This window comes from Podarcis gaigeae (assembly GCF_964106915.1).
Source record: "Podarcis gaigeae genome assembly, chromosome: 13".
Taxonomy (NCBI): domain Eukaryota; kingdom Metazoa; phylum Chordata; class Lepidosauria; order Squamata; family Lacertidae; genus Podarcis; species Podarcis gaigeae.
The window spans coordinates 34,797,970-34,822,452 of NC_139689.1; the positions used below are offsets into that span (position 1 = coordinate 34,797,970).

At 43.2% G+C, this 24,483-nt stretch overlaps 1 protein-coding gene across 10 annotated transcripts in view; it reads right to left on the reverse strand.

Annotated features, from left to right (window-relative positions):
• Window positions 1-24,483, reverse strand: part of TTLL6 (tubulin tyrosine ligase like 6) — a 42,323-nt gene that overhangs the window by 12,822 nt on the left and 5,018 nt on the right. For 6 of the 10 annotated variants that reach the window (XM_083709232.1, XM_083709229.1, XM_083709231.1 and 3 more), the window contains 12 exons: window positions 23,519-23,617; window positions 20,701-20,937; window positions 17,285-17,322; window positions 16,135-16,253; window positions 15,885-16,015; window positions 13,025-13,181; window positions 10,840-10,983; window positions 9,464-9,549; window positions 7,755-7,980; window positions 5,727-5,908; window positions 3,644-3,832; window positions 462-618 (listed from right to left, as the gene is read on the reverse strand). In XM_083709232.1, coding sequence (XP_083565358.1) covers window positions 462-618; window positions 3,644-3,832; window positions 5,727-5,908; window positions 7,755-7,980; window positions 9,464-9,549; window positions 10,840-10,983; window positions 13,025-13,181; window positions 15,885-16,015; window positions 16,135-16,253; window positions 17,285-17,322; window positions 20,701-20,937; window positions 23,519-23,617 — 1,765 coding nt within the window. Of the gene's footprint in view, window positions 1-461; window positions 619-3,643; window positions 3,833-5,726; window positions 5,909-7,754; window positions 7,981-9,463; window positions 9,550-10,839; window positions 10,984-13,024; window positions 13,182-15,884; window positions 16,016-16,134; window positions 16,302-17,284; window positions 17,366-20,700; window positions 20,938-23,518; window positions 23,618-24,483 lie in introns of those variants that run through there. The other 4 variants (XM_083709237.1, XM_083709230.1, XM_083709236.1 and 1 more) reach the window with 3 other exon arrangements.

Sequence of the window (24,483 nt, forward strand, 5' to 3'; positions counted from 1 at the left end):
CAGGGAATTTCCAATTGGCCAGACAGAAAAGATGCAATGGAAGGGGAGGCCTGCAAGGGAGAAGCTACAACAGGAGACTAGAGCTCTGGGAAGGGTCTTTAGCAGCAGGTAGAGAGAGAGGAAAGGGTAGATTCTGCAGAAGTTGAAAAAGTGACAATGCAAGAGCTACCCCAAAACCACCAACATGAAAAGCAAGTTGGTTATCATCTGGGCCATTTGAACTATATAAGGGCAAAGCTTAAGTTCCATGGAATTCCATCTGGCTTAAGATGAATTTCCTGCAGGATACTAATCTAAGTTAGTCTGAATATGGCATTTGGTGGCGGGGAGTCGTTAAAATTAGTTTACAGAAGCAGAGAATTGAGAAGGCATTTCAATTTACTTTTCCAGAGATAGTAGTGTGTGTGTGTGTGTGTGTGTGTAATAATTCATTAGCTAATACGTTTCTGTGTTAGTCCTACCTGGGCAGAGACTGGCACCACACTTGATCGGTTCACCATCTTTTGCCTGGGAAGCTTTATCTTTTCTCCACCCGACTCTCCCTGCAGCTCGGCCTTTTTCTCTCTCAGCAGAGTTGCTTTCTGTTCCTTCTTGAGACGCAGCCCTTGGAGCTGCTGCCTGTTGACGACATTGCAGAGAAGCGTTCGTAACAGACTCAAGACGGGGAGAAGGCTGCCTACCAGGCGCTGCTTACCGTCAAGATTGCTACACTGGGTTTGCAAACCCTTGAAGCCTCCCAAAAAAATTCCCCCCGAAAGTGCATGGGATCAACGCCAGGCAGAGTGGCCTTGCCTCTTAAGCCAAGCCCAAACGGTTGCCGATTGCATGAGGGCAGCATAGCAAGACATGGGGCATGTGTTTCCCCAAATTAATTGAGACAAGTGGAGGCAATGAGAGTGTAAATGGCCAGACAATATGGGCCAATTTAGCAGTCCCAGCCATCAGCAGGGGAAGGTAGGTAAAAAGGGAGTCCAAGGCCTAACTATAGGGCCAGAATGTGATGCAATAATAAAGAAGAGCAGAGCAGGACCAGCTAGAGTGATGACCGCCAAGTGTTGCTGGACTGCAACTGCCATGATCCGTAACCATTTGTGATGCTGGCTGGGGCGGATGGGAGCTGCACTTATAATGCTACAACATTTCCAGGCATATTGCAAAAGATAAAAATGGTAGGTGCATGCAGTCATGTCACCCTGTGGCTGTGTACTGGTCTTTGTGAAATGTCTACACCGGAACTCTTTGATCTTTGAAAAAGTTTGCGCATTCAAACACCTGTTGGTATTTTATTTTTTTATAAGAAGCATAAGGGTGAGTGGTAAGATTGCACTGTATTTTGGTTTCCGAAGGAATGTTTTGCTCGTCTGACCATCATGATTTGTACAGTATTTATCACTGGGCACTAAAGACAAAAAAACATTGAAATACATCGGGCCATTATGCCTTATGGAGCACTCATTTTTAATTGGCGGTGGCCTATAAGTGAGATAAAGAAGGGCTTTCCTTCTATCTGTATTCATTATACTGTGCATTTTATCATAAGGAATACAATAAAATGGCTAGGCATTATATCAATACATTGTCCAAAACCAGTTTGAAGTCCATATCAAGATATCAGTTTCATAATTTTTGACCTGGCAATATATCGCAAATCACGATGAGTGTGTGTGCTATGCAAAAATCACAATGTGTGAAAAACTGTGAAGTTAGTCAATGCCTCAACATAGCTCCATCCTTATTTCAGGCATTGTGATATATCGCTATATCGCAATGTTTGTATGGTGATATATCGTGATGTTGAAAACCAGATATTGCCCAGCCCTACTGTTCATCTCTACATATTTCCATCCTTATTCCAGACATCGTGATATAGCGATACATCACAATGTTTGGCTTGTGATATATTGCAATGTTGAAAACCAGGTATTGCTCAGCCCTAATGTCTATACAGTCTATAACTGAATAATTGACCTTAACTCTATCCTTTTTCAATTGCCTTTTTTTAAGGGCAGTGAAACTCCTTTCCTTTGGGAGCTGGAGTCTAGCAACACATTGGGGGTACTAAGTTGCCTACTCTAAAGCAAAATATGCTTCCTTTCACAACCAGGGCCACGCAATCTGGTGGTGGGAACTTCGAGGACACGGAATGTCAGCATCTGAAGGGTATAGTTTGTTTCATCTCTTTTATTATATTTCCATGCTTCTTTTCACCCTCATGAGTCACAAAGTGGCTTACATGCAATAAATAATAACACAGTTGAACATCGCAACTGCAACATAAGTAATATAAAATAATTATCAGTAAAACAAGCACCTTCTATAAAACACCATTAACAGAACAACTTTTTAAAATAGGGTAATCCACACAACCAATTTAGCAAGAGGGTTCTGGAGCTAATTGGTCAGGACCAAGCGGTGTTTGGGTATATGTAGTTTGGCATCCTCTAACACACCCGTTTTCAAATTTATGGCTCTCAGACAAGCACTGAAAATAGAGGGTTTCGGGGAGACTCAATGAAGCTAACTGGCACCAAGTAAAGCACTGAAAGCTCACTTTCACACAGCACCCAATTCGCTCCTGGAATTCATTACCCCAAGATATGGCTTATTCTACTATTGGTTGCTTGCATGGGTTGTGCCTGCTCCTGAGCTCAGCTTGATATGAGTGCTCTTCCTTCCCTCTCCAGAGTTGTGGGGAGGAAAAAGAGGGTTTCTAGGGTTTTAATGAGCAAAAAACTGGGAGCACTTACCCTGCCAAGTGAATTTGGGGAAGCCTGATCCACCACAATATCAGTACTCCTGGGGATCACTTGGTGTGGCACCAAGAACGGGATATTTAAAGTGCAGTTAAACCAATAATTCATGTTCTGCTAGATAGGCACATGATAGGAATACAAAAAGCTCCTCAGAGGGAGCCTTGGATACGATAGAGCCAAGGTCTGTTGAAGACTTTGCCTTCCCTTCTCCTACCTGGCTGGGGAAGATTGTCTTGGTGCGTATCTTATGGGTATTATCTATTATCTAATATTTAGTCCATTAGATAAGTGGTGGACATTCTTGGCATTATAGAACCTCCTAGTTTCTGATGAGACAATGGCACTTGATCAATGTGAGTACAGATGTCCGTTGCGTAATTTGCAACAAGACCATCTGAATGTGTGTGGATGGCACTTCACCTGGAAGTTACATAAACATAAAAACACAAGACACAAAAGCCTTTGTCAGGAAAAACAACAACACATTAGGGATTACCATGAAGAAAATTGGGGGGGGGGGGAGAGAGACTAGAACTACTAAATTCAGGGCTGGATGACAATTTAGCAGGTTGCGCTGTGAGACAAGAACATCTGCTGTACTCTTCAAATAGTTGACCAACCTATACATTTAGTAAAAAAGAAGAAAAGATAGCAGCAAAGTTTTCCAAAGTTTTAAGCCCTGCCTTAAAAAGTAAACAAAAAGAAGGCTACCCTGAAATGAAGAAATGGAAAGATTTAATTGTTACCTAGCTCTATACTAATGGCCCATGGATAAGACAAAAAACTGATCCTAGCAGTTTCTCCCCCCTCCCCCCCAAAACCCCCAGCAACCTCAAGTCCTACACCTCCCTTTTATTTAAGACCAAGCAAAGAAAAATGACATTTATTACCTGGCAAACTCTTCACGTGCTCTGGAAGCTACTGTTTCCTGGTAGATTGAATTATTGTGTTGGAAAAACTTGTCGTATTTGTCTGAATCTGAACTGGGGTAAATTCGGCGATAGCCTCCTATATTTTTTTCCTCATACATCTCCGCTTGCTGGAGCCAAGCGGCCTGGGAGTTCTTGTATTCCTCAGCCCTGATAAAATCACCCAAGAAAAACGGTTAACAGACAAAACTTCCACAGTGGGAGACCTCTCCATTTAGTGTTCATGTTGCCATTTCAGCTTTTAAATTATATCTGTTTAACTCAACCCACTAGGACAAAGCTTGTTTATACAGCTTTTAAACAAAGTGCAGAGATATACACCATTCACAATTGTTTCATATCCCTTTTTTATTTTAAAAAAATGCTAATTAACTAGGTGCAAAGAGCTCTGAAGGAAACCAGTGTGTGTGCAATTTTGGCAGGCCCCCTTCTGTCTCCCTTCCCAGCCCAATACACTAGTATAATAATGGCTTTTGTGTGGTTTTCTAGGCAATGCTGCATTCTCCAGACTGGGAAGGAAGAAAGGCCCATCCTTGCAGTCTTTCTGCAACATAAGAACTCAGTTTTATCGCTCCTTATTTTCTTCACAGGAAAAGATAAGGAGGGTAGAAAAGAAACAGGACGCTGCCCAAAACCCTGGCGGGATCTTGCAATCCAGCTCTATTTTTGTTCAGTCCAAGCCCTATCCATATATGAGAGGAGACCTAGGCACACTAATGGCATTTAGAAAACTGTAAGAGTGGGAGCCACCGCTGGGCTCACTTACACTTTCTGTGTATGTAATCCATGCTTACTCTTTCTTGAACTACTTATACACAGACTGCAGAGGAAACTCAGTTTGAATGATGGCTGAAAGAAGAGGCACACTTCAAAAATAAATAAAGTTCTGTTCTTTTAAAATTTACGTCGCGGTATGAGGATTCACAAGTTACACTTTTCTGCACCAACTAGTTCTGTTCTGGGCACATAATGCTTACAGAAATAGCGAGTTTCCTCTTGCTTTACGCCCTATCTTTGCTGAAGGCTGTGAGGCTCTTCTAATATTTCTTAGAAAATTTGCATAGCCGAGACAATAAGGATGATCTAGCCCTGAAGTTATGCCCCAAGTGTAAATGAGCCCTACAGCACAAATATTCACACTGTTATCTAACACACTCTGGACTGTTGGTTGATTTCCCAGCACTAAACACTTTCTGCTGTACGGTAATATGCAATTTCTTTTATCAGAAGCAAACCTCAATATTTTACCACCTCATCTCAAACCTACACACACACACACACACACTTTCCCAGCATGTTCCATCCAATTTATCAGGATGGCAGGAATGATGTGGCACAATTGCACAAATTTAGCTTTATTTTAGGAGTGAATAAAATAATACTACAAAACCTGGGTCTTGCTTTCCTGTGATGAGACGGCATATATGCACGAAACCTGGCCCTATCACAGCCAAAACCTGTGAGCTGTAGACTCTCCCCAATAGATATATGGATTCATTTTTATGTGTTCCCCTTTGAGAAATGTTCTTAGTTGTTTTGAGTGAGGTGCCGTGTGCTTGCTTATAGGTTAGCTACGTTGTTATACAGACAAAAACTAGATGCTAAAATACAGATGCATCTAAAATTAACAGCCAACAAGCAGAGAAATGCACAATGTTGTGACATCACCAGGATATGGGTAAGTTGTATCAGACATTAGGAGCGGCGGGTGAAACTAGGCAGACGGCTCCATTTTCAGCTGCAGCAATGCATATATTTTAGTTGCAGCCTAAGTTGCCGGATAATGTGTTGGCTTCATCAACACTTTGCTAATTTCGCTCTGTAAATTTCTATTTTAATACATCTGAGTAATCCTGATTTAAAGAGGACTACTAAATGGACTGAAAGTTATATTAAATATATGCTTATTTGTTTTGTTTTTCATACAGCTAATGGAAGAGCCAAAAGATTAAAATCCATTGCATTTAAACGTGTTTTGCAGATGATTTACAAATTCCTATCTGCGTAATCCCAAGAAGCAGAAGAAGAACTGAAAAGGTCCCACCTGGATTCCCGGTTGGGGCACTGCTTAAGGCGCCTCTGCTTTCCTCGCCGTTTCTCTTCCTCCAATACTTTCCGTTTATCGCATGCACCCAAATTGATAAGAACCAGAGTATCATACAGGAGCTGATCTTTTACTTCTTTGTCCAGCCACGAATCAGTACTGAAGCTTGGAGAGTGATTCACCTAGATAAGAATTAAACCTATATTTGAATTTGCTACAATTTGAAATATATAACACAAAAATTACTGGGAGAAAAAATAACGTTGGAAGATCAAAGACCTATTTACTGGGGAAGTAAGCTGAAACCAACATTTAAAACTTTCAGCGTTGAAGACTGTGTACTGCAATAGCCTTGGGGGCACATCTGAGTTATCTAATTATTAATCGCATGCAATTAGCTACCTTGAGAGAGACCCTTGGTGACTGCTCCTTAATTATGGCACTCCTAGAGATTTATCAGAATTCTTGTTTCAGCATCTCTCTACAACTTTGAATTTGCTTGCTTACCACATTTTCACCCCCATTTCCCCTCCTAGTTGCTTAGGAAAGGCTGCAGAATCTTCTTATTTGGTTTCTGGCTTTTTAAGGTTGGGAATAAGTAGATTTTGAAGGGCAAAGCTAGGGAGGAGTGAGACAGTTCAGTACAGAAGACTGGGGCCTAGAACTGTATTCGGATAAAATACTCATCAGGGGCATACCCTCCAACACGCCAAGGTGAAAAACCAGGACGCAGAGGCAAACTATTACAACATTAGGCTTATAGAGAAAATAAATTGTATAACAAGTTGTCATTTCTGAATGCTTGATGGCTTAGCATGCCATATAAATTTAATCACACTGGAAACCATAAATGCTAGTTATGGATTTCTTCTTAATTTACTGAAAGGAGATGTGGTTGTTTCCAAAGGTAACCGAAACAAACTTTTAGTCATCTAAAGAAAAAGGAGAAGTACTGTACATTGAATGATACACTGTACTGAACAACTGCTGCTCAATGATAACAAATCAGAAGATTCTTCTCAGGAATAAGAAATTTGTAATCACAGTTAGAAGAGCAGGAGGTGTTTTGCAACTCCTTTTTGTTTAAATATTGGAACGTGTATAATCGTATAGACATAATTGGAACATATAACTGTACAGATGATTTTATGGTTACATTTGAATTTGTATTTCTAATGGAAGTATTTTTTCATTTTTCTTTTATGTAGACCAATGTACATTTAAATACATTAAGGTCATTAATAAAATTGGTTTACGATGATATATTTTAATGCATGCCTTGCTTTGTGGGCTTTCTTTCTAAAATTAACAAGACCATGAGTCCTTAAAATGGGATGTTTAGAAATCTAAATAAACAAGAAGACAAAAAAATGTAAAACAGAGGCTTGTGCTACAACAGACAGACAACTGGCTTAAGATAAAGATAGGGTAATACTATGGAGTGCAATGTGTAACTACTAGACTATGAAACTGACCATCACGGGACATCTAGCTTAAGCAGCTTGAGTTTAGTATAAAGCCTAAATCCATTAGTGACTATTAGATATGTGACAGCGAAAAGTACAACCTGCTTGCCTTTTTCTGGTGAACTTCTCTGTGGAAGTTGGCTGGCTGATGCCAGAAGACAGACAAATTAGCTGGATAACCTTTTGCTATGACCCAATTTGGCAGATCCAATTTGTTTTGGATCCTCTTAGAGGATTTGTTTATGAAACCAACTGACTGTCTTCCCAGTTGGGAACGCCAACGTGCAAGGGCAGGTGTGATTTTTTTTTTTTTTTTAAACAACTCCAAATACATTTCCTGTAGCCGAACGCCCTCTGCTGGGCATCCCGATGCTTGGAAGAATTGCCACGGGGCACACGAGCAACTGAGGGAAGGTGGGGGAAAGATCAAAGTGGGTTTTACCCATGCATTTTGGGAATAATAGCAGCTTCTTTAACCCCCCAAAGTAGGGGAGAGAGAGAGAAAGAGAGCTCAGACGTTTCTGAATCTAAGCTCAGGGCCATTTGCTTTGTTGGGACATACCTCAAGCAACCACGGTTTGAGTTTTCGATCCAGCAAAATATCAAATCCCAGGATCTCAAAGCAGGCACTCCACATGGTGTGGTTGGGGAAGCAAGTGAGATAGTTATGCTTGATGATAGGATGGGCTGATATCAGTGTTTTAATGACAACATCTTCAATGTCCTTCCATATCTGTTCCGTTTCATAGCCATTCTGCTCCATGTGCTCATTAAAGGTGGACAACTTCCTTGAAAAAATTGGGGAGGGGGCAGAGAGAGAGAGAGAGAGAACATACCTGAAGGACTTGCATTCTGTTTTTCATCCGCTGCAAGTTGGGCTGCTGCAGCCGTAAGCTAAGACCATTTGCACAACTTTCCCCTTCACATTAATTAATCTGGATAGCTACCAGTTAATACTTCTAAAACAAAGGGAAAGGCAAGAAAGCCCATCCTTCTGACAGTTTTGACCCATCCAGACTGAAGACTGGGTGATTATACTGGGAGAGGGGCTCTCCCAAAGGGTACCGAGAACTCATATACATTGCTCATAGAATAACATAATTGTAGAGTTGGAGGGACTTCAGGGGTCATTTAGTCCAACCCCCTGCAATGTTGGATTACCTAAGGAAAACATTTCATGTTGTTAGTCAGACCAACAGAGAGATAAATAAAAGCCAGGCCCAAAGCCTGAAGATAGGCTGGATAGAGCTACAGGGGACACTCTGGAGGATGCTTAATCCACAGGGGAAATTGGGACCAACATAGGGTCATCTAGGCCATAGAACCACTTCCCATCTTTTACTAACCATGGCACAGGGGAGTGGCGAGAGCCATTGGGAATGAACTTCTGTTTCTAAGACCACATCTTAAAGCACCATGGAACTCTTACGCCTACCTCAGAAATAGATTACTGTAAATGCTTTCCCCGACTTGGACACGAGTTTCCTAAAAGCTTTGAAAAGTTGTTTCAAAGCTATCTTTCTGCCAGGTTAGGAGCCGCTAGCCAAACATTTGAAAACTAGAAGGACAGAGTGTGAACAGATATGATGGAAAAACAAATCAGGGCACTGACAGTGATCCCTTGGCACTGGAGTTATAGGGACATCTGTTCTAGTAACTCCTCCCACTTGTCTCTCGGTCTGCCACATTGCAGACCCCGTTTTTTGGACAGCAGCACAGCGTAACACTGCAGAAGTCAGGCTGCACTGCTGATATTTCAGCCGCTTACCGGGAAAGCACAATAATACTCAGGAAAAATACCAAAAGCATATCAAGCCTTTGCCGCAGTGGGCAGAGCACTGCAGAAGAGCCTCAGCCAGCAGACTAACACAGCGCCAGTGATCAACAGAAAAGCCAAGAAATTCTAGAGGGGGAAATATCGAGGCAACAATAATTAGATCGAACTGACCGTTCTGCGCAAGATTTAGAGGGGAGGCTAATTACACCCACCGAAAACAATAAAACAGAGGGCGGCAATCCAGCAATTCCATTTGCAACAAATTCATTTGTATTTCCTTTAGGGGGGGATAAATCCAGGCTCCTCTCGCCTGCTCCAGGCACCCTGCTGTTACTCATCTGAGCTTTTTAAATGATTTATTTCACCTAATGATGGAGAATGCGCCACGTTGCAGCTGAATTTGGAGAAATGTTTCCTAAACACGTATGAAATGGCCATAAAGATTCATGAGAGCAGGCCCCCCAGCTGTGATTATTTTAGAAAACATTCTGTACCTCTTGCTACCAGAGTCTGCGTCTCGTACAAAATTAGCGCTGTGCTTGTTAATTGAATAATTAGTCAGGTGCATACAGACGTCGTCCTGTAAATAATTAAACAAACAAGCAGGTTATGAGGCTAGAGAGATTTCTGCTTCCCTTATGCTGTTTCTTCAGGATGTGGAGGAGGGCAGAGAGGAAGCACCTTTACCTTTACCAGGCTGTGTACAGTATACTGAATGGCCTTTACATCCCTTTTGGACCTACGAAGCTGACATCACTTCCCTTAATTCCAGTTGGAATTTTGAGCGCATACCTCTTAGGTGGTGGTTGGGAAGGGGGGGTAGTTTCAATATTTCTGGACTCCAAACTCCTCAATCAGAATAGATCACATAAGGAAAGTGATGTCACGTTCACAGAATCATAAAAATGAAATAGATATGTACACATACGTTCTTCATAAAACACAGGAGTTCAGAATGAAACCAAGGCAAATGACAAAATTATTACCCCCTCCTGCGTCTCAGTAAGGTGGCTGTTGTTCTATTCGGACAATAAAGAGAGCAGACTATTTTAATCAAACCACAGACAACCAGGCTCTGCCTGAGAATTGGCTGTGGCCTCAGACTTCCTTATTGCCTTTAGGGCATGACTATCTCTTCCACGCAAACCTATGTAACAGAACACAGGCAAACATGTATTTTTGGAACTCCGCAGGCCGGAGGGATGATTTAGAGTGGAGAAGTAGTGGGCATTAAAAGGCTTAATCAACATCTTCTCTCTATTACTTCTCTATTCCAAATTGCTCCTTCCCCCTCACCCTCCCCCAAGCTGTTTAGCTGCTGTTTTTTTTTTTATAAGGCCCCTTCTAAACCAACATTAACAAATAACTTCGGGGTTAGCTCTGTAGACAAAGGTTGCTGTGCATGCTTCAGAAGGATAGTAGGTACAAAATATGTTAAAAACCCAACTTAAATCGGTGCAGGAGTTCTGAGCTTCAAAAAATGCATCCCTTAGTGCCCCATGCATTTCCTCATAGTGATGCTTATTTCACAGGACAAAGAAAGAAACAGTGGGATCTGCAAAGCAGCTCCATCATTCCAGCTGGAGGAATGCTGCAAAGAACTCTTCTCCTTGCAGGTACCGGCATTTCCCATACTTTTGATTTCATCAAACCAGCTGCGTGAGATGCTTCCTTATGAATGCACACCCTTCAATGATTTATTGCTGTTATTTACGACATTGCTGCATTCCTTTCGATGCCACAAGGCTTGGGTATTAATTCTTGGAAAATACAGAGGAAGCACCTGATGAATTATGTGGTTTGAACTAAAAGCCGTCAATCTTTCTTACAAGCGTGCTTGGTCACGTCAACAGGAGCCTCCCTTGCTTACCAAGTTGCTGTGTGATGGGTCCGAGTAGGCAGACGTTGCAAAGCGCGCAAGGCCCTCTTTATAAAGAAAAACCCGTAGCGGTTCACATGATGTTACCAGCACATAAATCCGAAGGTCAAATTTGAAGCCATCAATGATGAAAGGCTGCGGAAGGGTGGGGGAAGTGAGAGAGATAAAATTCTTAAATCAGATATCTAAAGGGGCAGGAGTAGTTTGATAAATCTGGAGAATGCAACATTGCCTAGAAAACCACACAAAAGCCACTATTATACTAATATATTGGGCTGGGGGGTGGGTAGGTTCACTGGCTTCCTAAAGCCTTCTGGGTACTAATTCACATGTTGCATTTAACCCGTGGAGGCCAACATGGCTTGTTTCTCTCTTTCACAGAGATTCCAACTGTGTGCATTGACTGATTCAACCCCACCCTTGTTCCATGTTCACACCAGAATGTTACAAATAGAGGCACAGCTTTAGTCAAACTCTAGAACTCCCTTCTCTGGAGGTTCACATCTGACCTTTTTCTGGGAACCATTAGGAAATGTTTGTGCTAATAAGCAGAGTTGGAGGGGGCCTTGTTGGCAATCTAGTCCAACCCCCTACTTCTTGATGAAGAAAACCTACAATAACCTCAGCTGATGGCTGTCCAGCCTCTGCTTGAAGAGACGATTTACCCCCAGGTTAAAGCCTCAGTGCCTAGGACTTGCCGATCGAAAGGTCGGTGGTTCGAATCCCTGCGGCGGGGTGCGCTCCCGCTGCTCGGTCCCAGCGCCTGCCAACCTAGCAGTTCGAAAGCACCTCCGGGTGCAAGTAGATAAATAGGGACCGCTTACCAGCGGGAAGGTAAACGGCGTTTCCGTGTGCGGCTCTGGCTCGCCAGAGCAGCGATGTCACGCTGGCCACGTGACCCGGAAGAGTCTCCGGACAGCGCTGGCCCCTGGCCTCTTAAGTGAGATGGGCGCACAACCCCAGAGTCTGTCAAGACTGGCCCGTACGGGCAGGGGTACCTTTACCTTTAACTGGCTCCATTATTAAACTGCTCTGACTGTTTTAAAGGTCTAACACAGGCTTCCTCAACCTCAGCCCTCCAGATGTTTTTGGCCTACAACTCCCATGATCCCTAGCTAGCAGGACCAGTGGTCAGGGATGATGGGAATTGTAGTCTCAAAACATCTGGAGGGCCGAGGTTGAGGAAGCCTGGGCTAACATCCTGTATTTCCACACTTTACTTTGCTGTATATTTTAAACCTCTGCTGGGGTTCTCTCACCAAAGAGTACTTGCCCCAAATCTGGATCTTGCCATCCATAAAATTCTCTTTTTATTTACCTCTTTTCTCCCGAAACCAAAACTAACCCCCAATGGTTAACCCCAATGATCATGCCCCCTGCAACTTCAGCCCATTAGACCTAATCCTGCTATTGGGAGCCCTAGAGAAAAGGAATCATGCTCTGGCTGAATGAAAAAGGAGGTAGTGATTGCGATCTTGCTATATATGCACCCACAACATCATTGGGCAGGTGTGGATGCACCCACCATTGCTGGGACCACTTACATCCATTTTCAATTGGACACACTTCTGGGTAATGCAGAACCAATCTACAATAAGCACTTTTCAGGGGCAAAAATATGCAATAGATCTGGATAGCGTGGGGACTATATAGAAAGATCAAGTATTCCATGGATTCTAGAATAAAAAGTCATCCCATCACAGTCTCTTTGCCTTATTCCACTTTCGCCAAGACTCCTGCTTTTAAGTATGTTGCCTATGTATTCCCCTTTCTTCAGCCCCCCTCCTTCTTGAGCACTCCCATTGCCAAATCTCCCCCAGTCTCAGTCCTCCTCTTAGCGTCTTTCACCCTGATAGCATGCAGCTGTTCTCTCTAGGTGCTGGATGTTAGGACCCTTTCAAAACAACTCCTTCTCTCAGAGTTGGTTCACTGATCAACATTATTTTCGATGGATTGGCACTTCCCTGAAATTGTACACTACAAACATCTTCAGTATTGCAGCAACCAATGACTAGAGCAGGGATGAGGAACCTGTTTCCTTCCGATGTTGCTGGACTGCCATCACTCCCATCAGCCAGCATGCTAAATGGTCAGGGATGATGAGAATTGTGCCTGATCTAAAGGGACACACAAGCAACACAGGCAGGCCATTTCGAAGACTAATAAAAGGGGTTACCTTTGAGATATAGAGCTGGCAGATCATATCCTCTCCAGGTTTGATATCTTTCACAGATCTTGTGATAAAAATGCCTCTGCCTTGACAACCAGAGTCTGGCTTACAGATGTAGGTTTTGTGTTTTTTTGACCTGCCAAATGCTTGCAGTTCTCCATAGCTGAGAGCAGTGAGGAGGAAAGGAAAATATACATTCTCATTTGATGTAGTACCAGACAGTGGCATAATAATAGTTCAAGCTAAAGTAGTGATAGTAATGGGAAATAGGCCTGATACCATCACAAACCACCCCAGAACTAAGGTTGTTTGTTTTCTTCTCCCAAGACATTCAGAAGAAACTTTTGCTGCCTTTCACACTACCACTTCCCTTCAGGCCCCTCATCCTTCCGTCCCTCACCAACCCCAGTGATGACCAGATAGTTAAAGGGAAAACAAGATGGAGTCAATAGCTCCAGCAGTATCTTGCAGCAACCACATTTAATGACTGAGCTATGGGAATGTGCTATGTATTCTCACATACACTGTCAGTTCAGAGATACTCATGCAGGCTAAAGCTAAAGGGCATCCTTTCAGCAGGTCAAATCAAGGATCTTGACCCAGAGGAGACTTTTAAATAATCATTCACCTGCTCATCTATAGCAAGAGATACTCTTCCAGTGAAAAAGAAACCTTTGACAAAATTTGGACCTCTTTTACTTTTGCAATATAGATATTGATGTGGGGAAGAAGAAGAGAGTCGTGAACAAATTGCTGTGGACTAGGCACTTGTTTTAATTGTTTTTGCAAGGCTGCATTAAAGGATCGGTGTGGACTTTGGTAATATGGCCCCCTGAGCGAGGATTAAGTTTACTCCCCCGCCCATCTTTATTAGTTTCACAATGATTCATTTTGGTACTATTGCTTTTTTATGGATCTACTCAGTAGGTACCTGTGATGGGATAATGAGCTGCTTGTGCGTAAAAGCTTGATCCCTCTGGGGTTTGGCTGGTCACCCAAACCTAGGCACTAACGGAGCCCCCAAAGCATGACTCCGTCAGTCGCTGGTAGAATCCGACAGTGGGCGTCTACGGAACTTACTCCAACATAAAAGTTGTTTGACGGACATGCACCTCCTGGACTCTCTGCGTGACAGCTTCCGGCGAGGGGTGGGGGTTGCTAAAGGGGGTCTTGTTACCTCCTCACTGTTCTCACTAGAAGTATCCCAGAGCCTCTCCCCCGATTCCCTTTCCGCTGGAACTCCTGCTCTCCCCCTACTGGTTCCTTCTTCTGCTGTAGAGTCTCTCCTATTCTCCTGGAGCCTCTCCACCACCTGTCCCTCCGATGGCAGTTCCCTGACAGTACCTCTATGAATATAAGTAGTAGTAGCATAGCTGTCAACTTTCAGATTTGAAAATAAGGGATCAGCAGCCTCGAAAATAAGGGATCAGCAGCCTCACCTGTTCCAGGGACAGTCTACGGGATATCTAATAATCCGGGATAGCAGGGGAAGCAGCAAGAAATGGCACTGGAATAAGGGAATTCCCCACAAAAAAGGGAAGGTTGACAGCTATGAGTATTAGTAGGGATTATAGAACTGCAGAGTTGGGAAGGACCCTGAGGATCATCTGGTCCAACTCTCTGCAATGCGGGAATATGCAGCTGTCCCTTTCGGGGATCGAACCTGCAACCTTGTTATTATCAGCACCATGCTTTAGAAGTAGTAGTAGTAACTGTTGTTGTTGTTTTTATAATAATAATAACCCTGCTAAATATGGCACTGAAAGGATGCTGCATTTTTCAGAACTGAGTCTGGCAACTAGGCTTTCTCTCCAGATCCTGAGTTGACGAGGACTGAAAAAAATGTTGGTAACATTGGGCAGCAGTTAAAATAAGGGGTTTAAGTCCCATCTTTTCGTATCCCTCTTTTTGAAGGGCATTTGCCCTCTCCTGCTGCCTCATTCTTTCATTACAACCCTTTAATTGTATTGGTTCCCAGGCCTAAGTCTACAAAGATAATGATGCCTGCATCTGAAAATCGATAATGTAGAGATGAAAAAAAGATGCAGAAAAGACCAATCAAATTGGCTAGGGGCTGTGGCACCTCTCCTTATAAGCAGTGCTATTTTTCTAGGAAAAGCGGTGCTGGAGTTCACTATGAACGCCTCCCTCGCTCTCTTATAATGCCAATGGTGCCCACCTGAGAGGTGCCAGAACTGAGTTCCGGTGAGTTCCAGCTGAAAAAAGCCTTGCCTGTAGGAAAAGGTTACAACCCTAGGAGAGTGTCTGTATGGAGGCTTGAGGAACGCTCAGATGCATTCATTTGGTACATTCCACCCCTACAAGTTACAGAGAAGTTGTGCCATTTTTCTCACCAGTTGATCTGGTGGGCAGGGAGATAGTGGCCCATGGACAAGACACACAGCCCACTCAGGAAAGTGTCCAGAAGAGCTTTCCCACAAGACATAACCATTTATGATACGCTACATAGGGCTTATCTGCACTTCCTCTTGTTCCACTGCTTCCCCGCCACCCAGGGGAATCGGCTCTTTGGCGCTCAGTCAGAGCAAATGGCAATTTAGGTTTTCTTCAGATTTCCATTTCTTCCGATCAATAGCTAAAGAGCGGGTTTTCCCTTGGAATGGAGTGAGGTAAGGGGAAAACCACTTTCTAGGCATGGCACAAGCAGAAATGTGCTCTTAGTGTGGTGGTGGCATTTTACCAGACAAGACCTGATAAAACGGTTTTTAAAAACCATTTGTGCAAAAATTCCGCCCCCCCCCCCCTCCGACTTTGCTTCTCCACTCTGTGTCCACCCGGATTCCTCAATCTCTGTGATGATGAGGGGAAGCAAGCCAAGATGGAAAATGATTTAGGAAAGACTCACTCAGCAGGAAGACACCAGGTCCTGGGAAAGAAGTTAAATTCCTTCGGAAAAAGCTTTAGCATCCTGCCCATGTTCCTGGCCAGAAGATCCTTCCTACAGATTTCCAACATCCCAGGGAAATGGTTTATTTTCTAGAAAAGGAGTCCAAGACAAAAGGCTGATTGTTGTCTAGGCCTTCGGATCTTTCTCATGAATGAAAAAATGAAGGTGGACATTTTAGCTCCACCACTTCAGAAGGAACACCAAGTACCTGGTAAGTTTTCATTTCTAGCACCCGTTCCAGTGAGACAGAAAAATCTGTCCAATACAGAGTCCAATCATCAACTTCAGTTGCCTCACGGAGGCCACACATCATAGCAGCCCGTCGCACTGCATCATAGAAGAGAGAATGGTGTCATCAGCATTTAATAGATACATCTGCAAGAGGAAACATCGGGTGGGGAGGCTTGTTCAACTCAGAGGGTCACATCAAATACACATCTAAATCTAAAATGCTGCCACTAAGTTGTACATATTTTAATTCCATGGAATGAATGTAAGAGAAGATAATTTGCTTGAGCCTGGGAGATGCCAAGATACAGTTGGTAGATACGTAATATTTATTCTGTATCATAACATTTCCCCCTGCAAATTCCTACCCTAGCCTTCATTTATTTAGATAATATATATTCCACTTCATAAGGGACGCGGGTGGCGCTGTGGGTTAAACCACAGAGCCTAGGACTTGCCGATCAGAAGGTCGGCGGTTCGAATCCCCGCGACGGGGTGAGCTCCCGTTGTTCAGTCCCTGGTCCTGCCAACCTAGCAGTTCGAAAGCATGTCAAAGTGCAAGTAGATAAATAGGTACTGCTCCAGCGGGAAGGTAAACGGCGTTTCCGTGCACTGCTCTGGTTTGCCAGAAGCAGCTTAGTCATGCTGGCCACAGTCATGCTGTACGCCGGCTCCCTCGGCCAATAAAGCAAGATGGGTGCCGCAACCCCAGAATTGGTCACGACTGGACCTAATGGTCAGGGGTCCCTTTACCTTTACCTTATTCTACTTCATATGCCAAAGAAAAGCTCTTTTGACAAACATTAGGCTGCCCTTGAAAAAATATCAATATTTTTAAGAAGTAATGATAATTTTTAAAAATGCAATGTATGTGGCTGTGTTTTAACATATGTTTGTTACTAAAGTATATTTTCAACTGCAATTGTGACACTCACTCTCTCTCTCTCTCTCTCTCTCTATATATATATATTGGTAAAAATATCTGGTCTTAACAAAATTCCAATTTAAGTCAAGAGACACTTAAAAGTTGCGCCCTAGTGCAAATGGTGCTTTTCTCACTGTTTAAAACGGTGACTGAGAAATAAAGCCAATCTATTATTTCACAACTGGGGACAAAGAAGGGCACTCACCACTCTCGTACTTGCAGTTGGTCAGATTTATCACTGGTCATCTGGAAAACAGAAGAAGAAGAAGAAAGACAGAGGCAGACAGGCAAAACCAATTCATGGTCTTATTGCAAAGCACCTGAGTACCTTCTGGGACGTCTTTTAAGCCTTTACCTCCAGGTGTAGATGGTTCAAGTACCACATTGCCTATGAACTCACAGAACGCCACAGGGGGCGCCATAACTATGATGTAGACTGAAAGGTGAGAGGCGGTGAGGGGGGGCATTGAAGTTTGGCATTGCACAGGGTGCTGCTGAAATTTGAGACCCTGAGGTCTGCCACTAGGGTTGTGGGTGTGTTGCTGCGAGTCTAATGAGTTTAATAAATAAAAAATATACAAAATAATTAGCTTCTAAGCAGTCTAAGTACCGTATTTTTCGCTCTATAACACGCACCTGACCATAACACGCACATTGTTTTTAGAGGAGGAAAACAAGGGAAAAAACATTCTGAATGAAACAGTGGATGTATCATTTTTGGGCTTCATGCTGTGGCCACAGACATGTGATCTGATGGTGAATTTGGGATGACCCAATGCAAAGATCCTGAGAATCCCTGTGGATCCATGCTCTGTAACCACGTTTTTGCACCATTGCAGCCCCAGGCAACAGTGGGTGCGTGATTTTTTTGGTGCAGGCTGTAGCCATGGACATGCTATGTGATCTGATGTTGAATTTGGGGTGACCCAATGCAAAGATCCTGAGAATCCCTGTGGATCTATGCTTTTTAACCACGTTTTTGCACCATTGCAGCCCCATGCAACAGTGGGTGCATGATTTTGGGGGGGCAGGCTGTAGCCATGGACATGCTATGTGATCTGATGGTGAATTTGGGGTGACCCAATGCAAGGATCCTGAGAATCCCTGTGGATCCATGCTTTTTAACCACATTTTTGCACCATTGCAGCCCCAGGCAACAGTGGGTGCGTGATTTTTTGGTGCAGGCTGTAGCCATGGACATGCTATGTGATCTGATGGTGAATTTGGGGTGACCCAATGCAAAGATCCTGAGAATCCCTGTGGATCTATGCATTTTAACCACGTTTTTGCACCATTGCAGCCCCATGCAACAGTGGGTGCGTGGTTTTGGGGGGGCAGGCTGTAGCCATGGACATGCTATGTGATCTGATGGTGAATTTGGGGTGACCCAATGCAAGGATCCTGAGAATCCCTGTGGATCCATGCTTTTTAACCACATTTTTGCACCATTGCAGCCCCAGGCAACAGTGGGTGCGTGATTTTGGGGGGGCAGGCTGTAGCCATGGACATGCTATGTGATCTGATGGTGAATTTGGGGTGACCCAATGCAAAGATCCTGAGGATCTATGCTTTGTAACCACATTTTAAGTGGGGAGGGAAGGAAAAACACAGAAGGGACAAGGAGCAGGAGAGGGGTGTGCAGAGAAGCAGCTGGCTAAGAATGCAGGAGAGGGGTAGGGAGGAAAGGAAGGCAAAAGTTTTCCCCCACCCAAGCCAGCCAGCCATCTCTCTCTCTCTCTCCCTTCCCCCCCTCTCTCCCTTCCCCCCTCTCTCTCCCTCTCCCCCAGCAGCACCGGAGCTTGCCTGGAGGGGAGGGGCTTTCCCTGCTCTTTGTTCCGTTTCAGCAAACACAGCAAGGAAACAGAGAAGGGTGGGCAGTAAGACCCTGAGGCAGAATGCAGGAAAGCAGCCGCTTTCTCTTTTCAAGTTTCGCTTCTCTGTGCAGCGTGCAGCCCCGCGATTTGATTTTTGCTTGATTTTTCGGCTCCAGGGACCACACATTCGCTCTATAACACGCACAGACATTTCCCCTTCCTTTTTAGGAGAAAAAATCTGCGTGTTATAGAGCGAAATTTACGGTAAGTCACCAAATGTCATGTCAGCAAGAAATATGCTGCCAGATCAAGACAATTGCTGCTATAGATAAATTTTCACCTTCTCCTGCATATGACCCCAGGAATGGCTGCACAAAGCTGTGACCCTTTCCTTCAGAAGCCTGTCAGTATATCCATAACAATATGATACTGACAATTTTTTAAAAAGTCTTGCAAATAAGCTGCAAAGCTTTATTATTAGTATTATTATTATTATTATTAGTCTGCTGAGCTCCATTTCTCCTGTAGCAACCCACTACATTTCAATACTGGGCACAGAGGAACAATGGAGTGCTCCATCATTCCCCCACAAGCCCCCTTTCTCATCTAAATGCAATTCCTTATATCTTACGGCTATCAGGAAAACGCTTAACTACAGGGCTGTTTTAGAATTAAAACCAGAAACGAGCTAAATCTTTTCAGACAATGACAGATGCTGGTGGAAGTTTAGTAAAGTGTACAAGCTTCCTGCTCTCAGATGGGGTGCAGAGCTTTCCCCCTTGGCCCTGCATGATTGCACCAGGGTATAGCCCCATAGCTGGAGACTAAAAACAGTGCAGTGATCAAGATTTACTTCAAATGTGCTTGCTCGCCGATCTCTGCAGTCTCAGAGTAAGTGAGTACATGACTCCCAGGGCCTTGGGTTGAGGTATCAGATGAACCACAAACAGTACGGTTCGTTTGGCAGAGAAGCTGCCTTGCTCTAAGGCCAATCGGGCATGCAGCTAGATTGCCAACAGCCAAACCTCAAACAGATTGCTATAGAGAGCAGAATGTTTTTTGTTTTGTATAAAAAAAAGTGAGGAAAGCCAGTTGAATTTGAATGATACACCTGCGTTCAGCTCATCACTCACAGGAAGGCCCCAGACAAGTCCCTGTTATTCAGCCTAGTCTACCTCAGAGGATAAATACCTAAATGAAAAACTAAGTTAAGGATATATCAATATGCATGCTGAGCATTCGGAATGGACTGGCGTGATTGATTAGGAGGCAGTGGCGAACCTACATTTTGGGGGCTTGAACTGTTATGGGGCCCCCTTTGCAACCAGCAACAAGGTCTTGGTAACCACTGTTATCTTTTTCAATGGGGCTGTTTACAGCAACCTTTACAACACCTGTGCTATTGACTTTCAAACTCCGAAATATATACACACACAAAATTAATCCATTTGAGTATGCGACTCATTTGGGTCTACTAGACCCAATTCTTTTAAGCAATGTGGACTAAAGTAAGTTCTGGGACCCCTCCAGGTTTAGAGACCCTGAAACTTAAATTTCAATAGTTTCATAGAAGATTCGTCCCTGGTGTGAGATATATTAATATATGCTCTTTCATTCACTAATTGCCTCTTAGCACACCTGGTTTTCTCCCACTGCATTTATATTGCACCCCTCCCCTTTGTCATTATTACCACAAAAGTTTGCAATGCCTCCTTGGTTAGTGCCTCGTATATTTTTATGACTTTCAGAATTACATTTCCTTGTCCCCACCCAGATGCCCCAAGTGCTTTCAGTACTTATTTCTAACCTCCTTTTCTTCTTTCTCTTCTTCACAGCGGTGTTGGACCCGGAGCACAAAATTTTTCTGCTCTCTTCTTCACACACCGCTGTTTCCTGATCCGTGGCGTCCAATGCACTTTCCTCTCTTTCCAGGCCACTTGAAAGGAACTCTAAGTCGGACACATCCTTCTCACCCAGCTCTTCCAGCTCTTGCCTCTCTGTGTGAAATGAACCATACTTTCGTGCTGAATCCGATACCCTCATCCTGTTAGTAAAAAGAAAAAAGGCAAAGAAGTAAATTGGATCCACATTCCTATCCACTTTGTCTGCAGGTCCATGGAGTTCCTTGTTAAGCAAATAAAAAGACATATTAATATGTCTTTGTTTATCTCTCCTTAATTGCCTGGACATATATGAATTTCTCTGTATTTTGATAAGATACATCGCCTCCATCAGAAGGCAAGTCATGCAACATCTCTCTTTCCATTAATAACTATATCCATGTGAATGGACAAAGAAATGTACTATGACTCTCAGTCCTTTTACTGTCATGTTCACCATAAAGTGAATTCACCCTAACACAGGCATTAGAGCTATAAGTATCCTCCTTATGACAGCCAGTGCTTTTTAAATAGCTTACCCCTGCTCATCTCTATGGGTTCAGTCCTCCTTAAGAGTCTAGAGTGCAATGTTATAGGCCAAAAGAACATGCACTTCACTTGAATGCCACCTCAGTACTGACATCTGATAAGTTGAATGAGAGAACCCTGGGTCTATCGAATCTACAGGATGAAACTTGAATCTAACAGTTCAAGTTCTCCTGCGAGCAAGCAGTTCAAAGGGAAGTTAAGATACAGTAAATGTTTTATCTGGGATCTGTGCATTTCATGGGTGGGGTTGATATTAATCGTACACCATCAAACATGCTTTTCTCCTAGGAAACTAGACCCTGTATGATAGAAAAGTTAGTCTAGCTTGTTCATCCACATGAACTTTGTAGCAGGACCCTCGAAATGCCTGGATAAACAAGAGTGACACACTGACGTGTAGCTATTCACACTGTTATTCCTTGGACAGAGAGACCTTGTGGAGAAAAAAATGGAGTTCTACTTTAAGTCAGAAACCAATCAACTCGTAACAAATTTTTAAAATCCCCACTCTTCAAAAACATTCCTAAAATATTTGGATGAGCAGAAGTTTAAAGGAAGGGAAGAACAGACCGCTGATTAGGAGGCAAATTACTGAATTTGTAAAACAAGGCGTTTCAGAGATCTTGTGTAAATGAGATCCTCTGTGTTGTAAGGCTTGGTCTGGCAAATAAAACCCAACTGTTTTGCCTAAAGCAGAGATTATGCTAACATGTGATGGTGTGAAGGATTTCACAGAGCATATTAAGGGCACATTAATTTTAATGAGCAGAAGCAGAAAGCCCTGAAACAAATCAAAGTGAAGTGTAAATATTTTAGCTTACCCCCACCCCGTCCCCTCAGCAGAAGGGAACAAAACTCAGGCCTCCTTCTCCTGCCCCACATAGAAAAAGACAAATCCTGCACAGGCCAAAGCAAGGTTGGAGTTCTGCCTCCTTCCAGTTTCTTCCAAAGAAGCATAGGACAGGGAGGTCACTTCTGGACAATCTGTTTATTTAGCATTCATCCTGCATGGAGATTAGGCTGCTGGCCATTTAATAAGCATTCCTTCTCATTTATTTGTGGGGAGGTCAGATGGTGCAGCATAAAAGCAAGGATTTTCCTACACTTTCCAATGCACCTTCCTGCCATTTTCCTTATCACAAAAGTCCAATCCTTGGGGGGAAAGCAGGTTTCTTGCACAACATCTCACAAGCAGCTATAACTGTGCAATCTGAATCTGCTGAGGCGTGACTGAACCCAACCCGACAACAGTGCTAGTCTGAGAGTGCCTGGAGTGAGAAAGCTAGATTTCTGCCCAAGTCCCCCAAAGGACTGTGCATCCTGGTTCTGATTCATTCATTCATTTAGAACAGAGGTTTTCAACCTTTTTGAGTCCACAGCTCCCTTGACCAACAACATTCCTTCTGCGGCACCCCTGTGGGGCTCAGGAGCCCAGTTATGTCACCCCTTGTCTGCAAAGCTGGCAGCCTCTCACCCTTTTTTGAACACTTTCCCTTGTGGAGGGTTCCCTCAGCCTCCTCTCCCCTCTCCTTGGGAGTCCTCTGGGCAGCCGCTGCTGCCGCCCCTGGTCTCTGAGCTGCCCCCCACCGCCCCAAAGAGAGGTGCCTCCTCACACTGCCCCACAGGGGCCTGGGACTTGTCTGTCTGTTCCCAAGAGCAAGGCATAGTTCTTTCATTCTTAAAAGTTGTCGCAACTATTCTCAAACTTGACACAGCTTTGAATACCAAACAAACACTCTGAATAAATGCAATTGACATTTTATTTCATGCAACTATAGCACTGCAGAGCAAAAACAATAATAAACAGAAGCAAGCACCATTGCTTTCAACAGGACTTCTGACATGTACGTATAAGACTACACCGTTAGGCTGCAATCCTGAACAAAGTTATTTGGTAGTAACTGCTACTTAAATACAGTAAACAGTAATTATATCTGATTAAACACTGTTAGGATTAGAGGACATGGGGGTGGAATGGTAACATCTGGCAAAGGAGTCTATTTTTAGTGTTTAAGGTAGTCACCTGAAGGGGTACTGTATATGACTTTGGACTCCCAATATGTTGAAAAACCATCAGAAAATAAACACACAGCATGTTAGACAAGTGAGCAAATAGATGTTAATCTAAACATAATGCTGTTTACAACTGTGAGGCTTTCTCTCATATGCATAACTCTCACTTTTGCTAAAACGAACCTGATCCTCTGCCTCCATTCCTCACCATGGTCTTTAGGGTCTTCCCAGATCTGTTCATAACGCAAAGAATATCTTGTTGCAGTTGCCATCTTGAGGTCTCTAAGCAAGATTAAAAAAAAACCACAAGTACAAGTCTCAGCCAATGAGATAACAAACAGCTCTGAATACAGGACTGGAGTAGTGACAGACTCTGGCACAAATCAGGAGTCATTACAAAATAATAGTGGACACACTATGAAGGAAAGCCAGCAGAATCTGTCACACTGTCACCAGGGAAATGTTTGTTTGTTTCATTAATGGTTGTCTGGACTTGTCTTTCCATTATTGACCATTGTTGATATTAGACTGCCAACAGAGTATCACGTGTTCACAATTTTCAAATGATAAAAGTTTGTTTTTTTAAAAAAAGACTGAAAGTTTATCTTACCAATATTACTTTCGGAAACTCAGTAAAACATGCTTTTAAAAAACATTTTAACTGCTCGGATGAAGAAAGGTTTTCCTGGTGTGCGATCTGCAAATCCTGCAGCTTTATATTAGAATAAACAAGCTGAACAGTTAAATTGATAACAAAGTATTACTTCACCACTAATAGCTAAGCAAGCAAATGGGTAAAAAACTACACACATCATACAAATCCAATAGTATTACTGCATGACAATGTAAAAATTAAATACAAATTGAGTGTACTATGCAGCCCATAATTTTCTGAGCTCTGCGCGCGCACACACACACTCAGATTTTGACTAAGCAGATCGTTTTGTTCGGTTTCCCATGTTCTTAGCTTTGTGCTTTAGCACAGAACCATACGTGATGCATACCCTCCAACATTTCTCCTATGAAAATAGGGACATCCCATTCCATAATGATAATTTTACTGTTTATGCCCCACACGTATTTTGAAGTTATTCAATTCTGAGGCCGCCTGAAGGCAATCCTGTATAGAAGTGGTTTTCAACCAATGT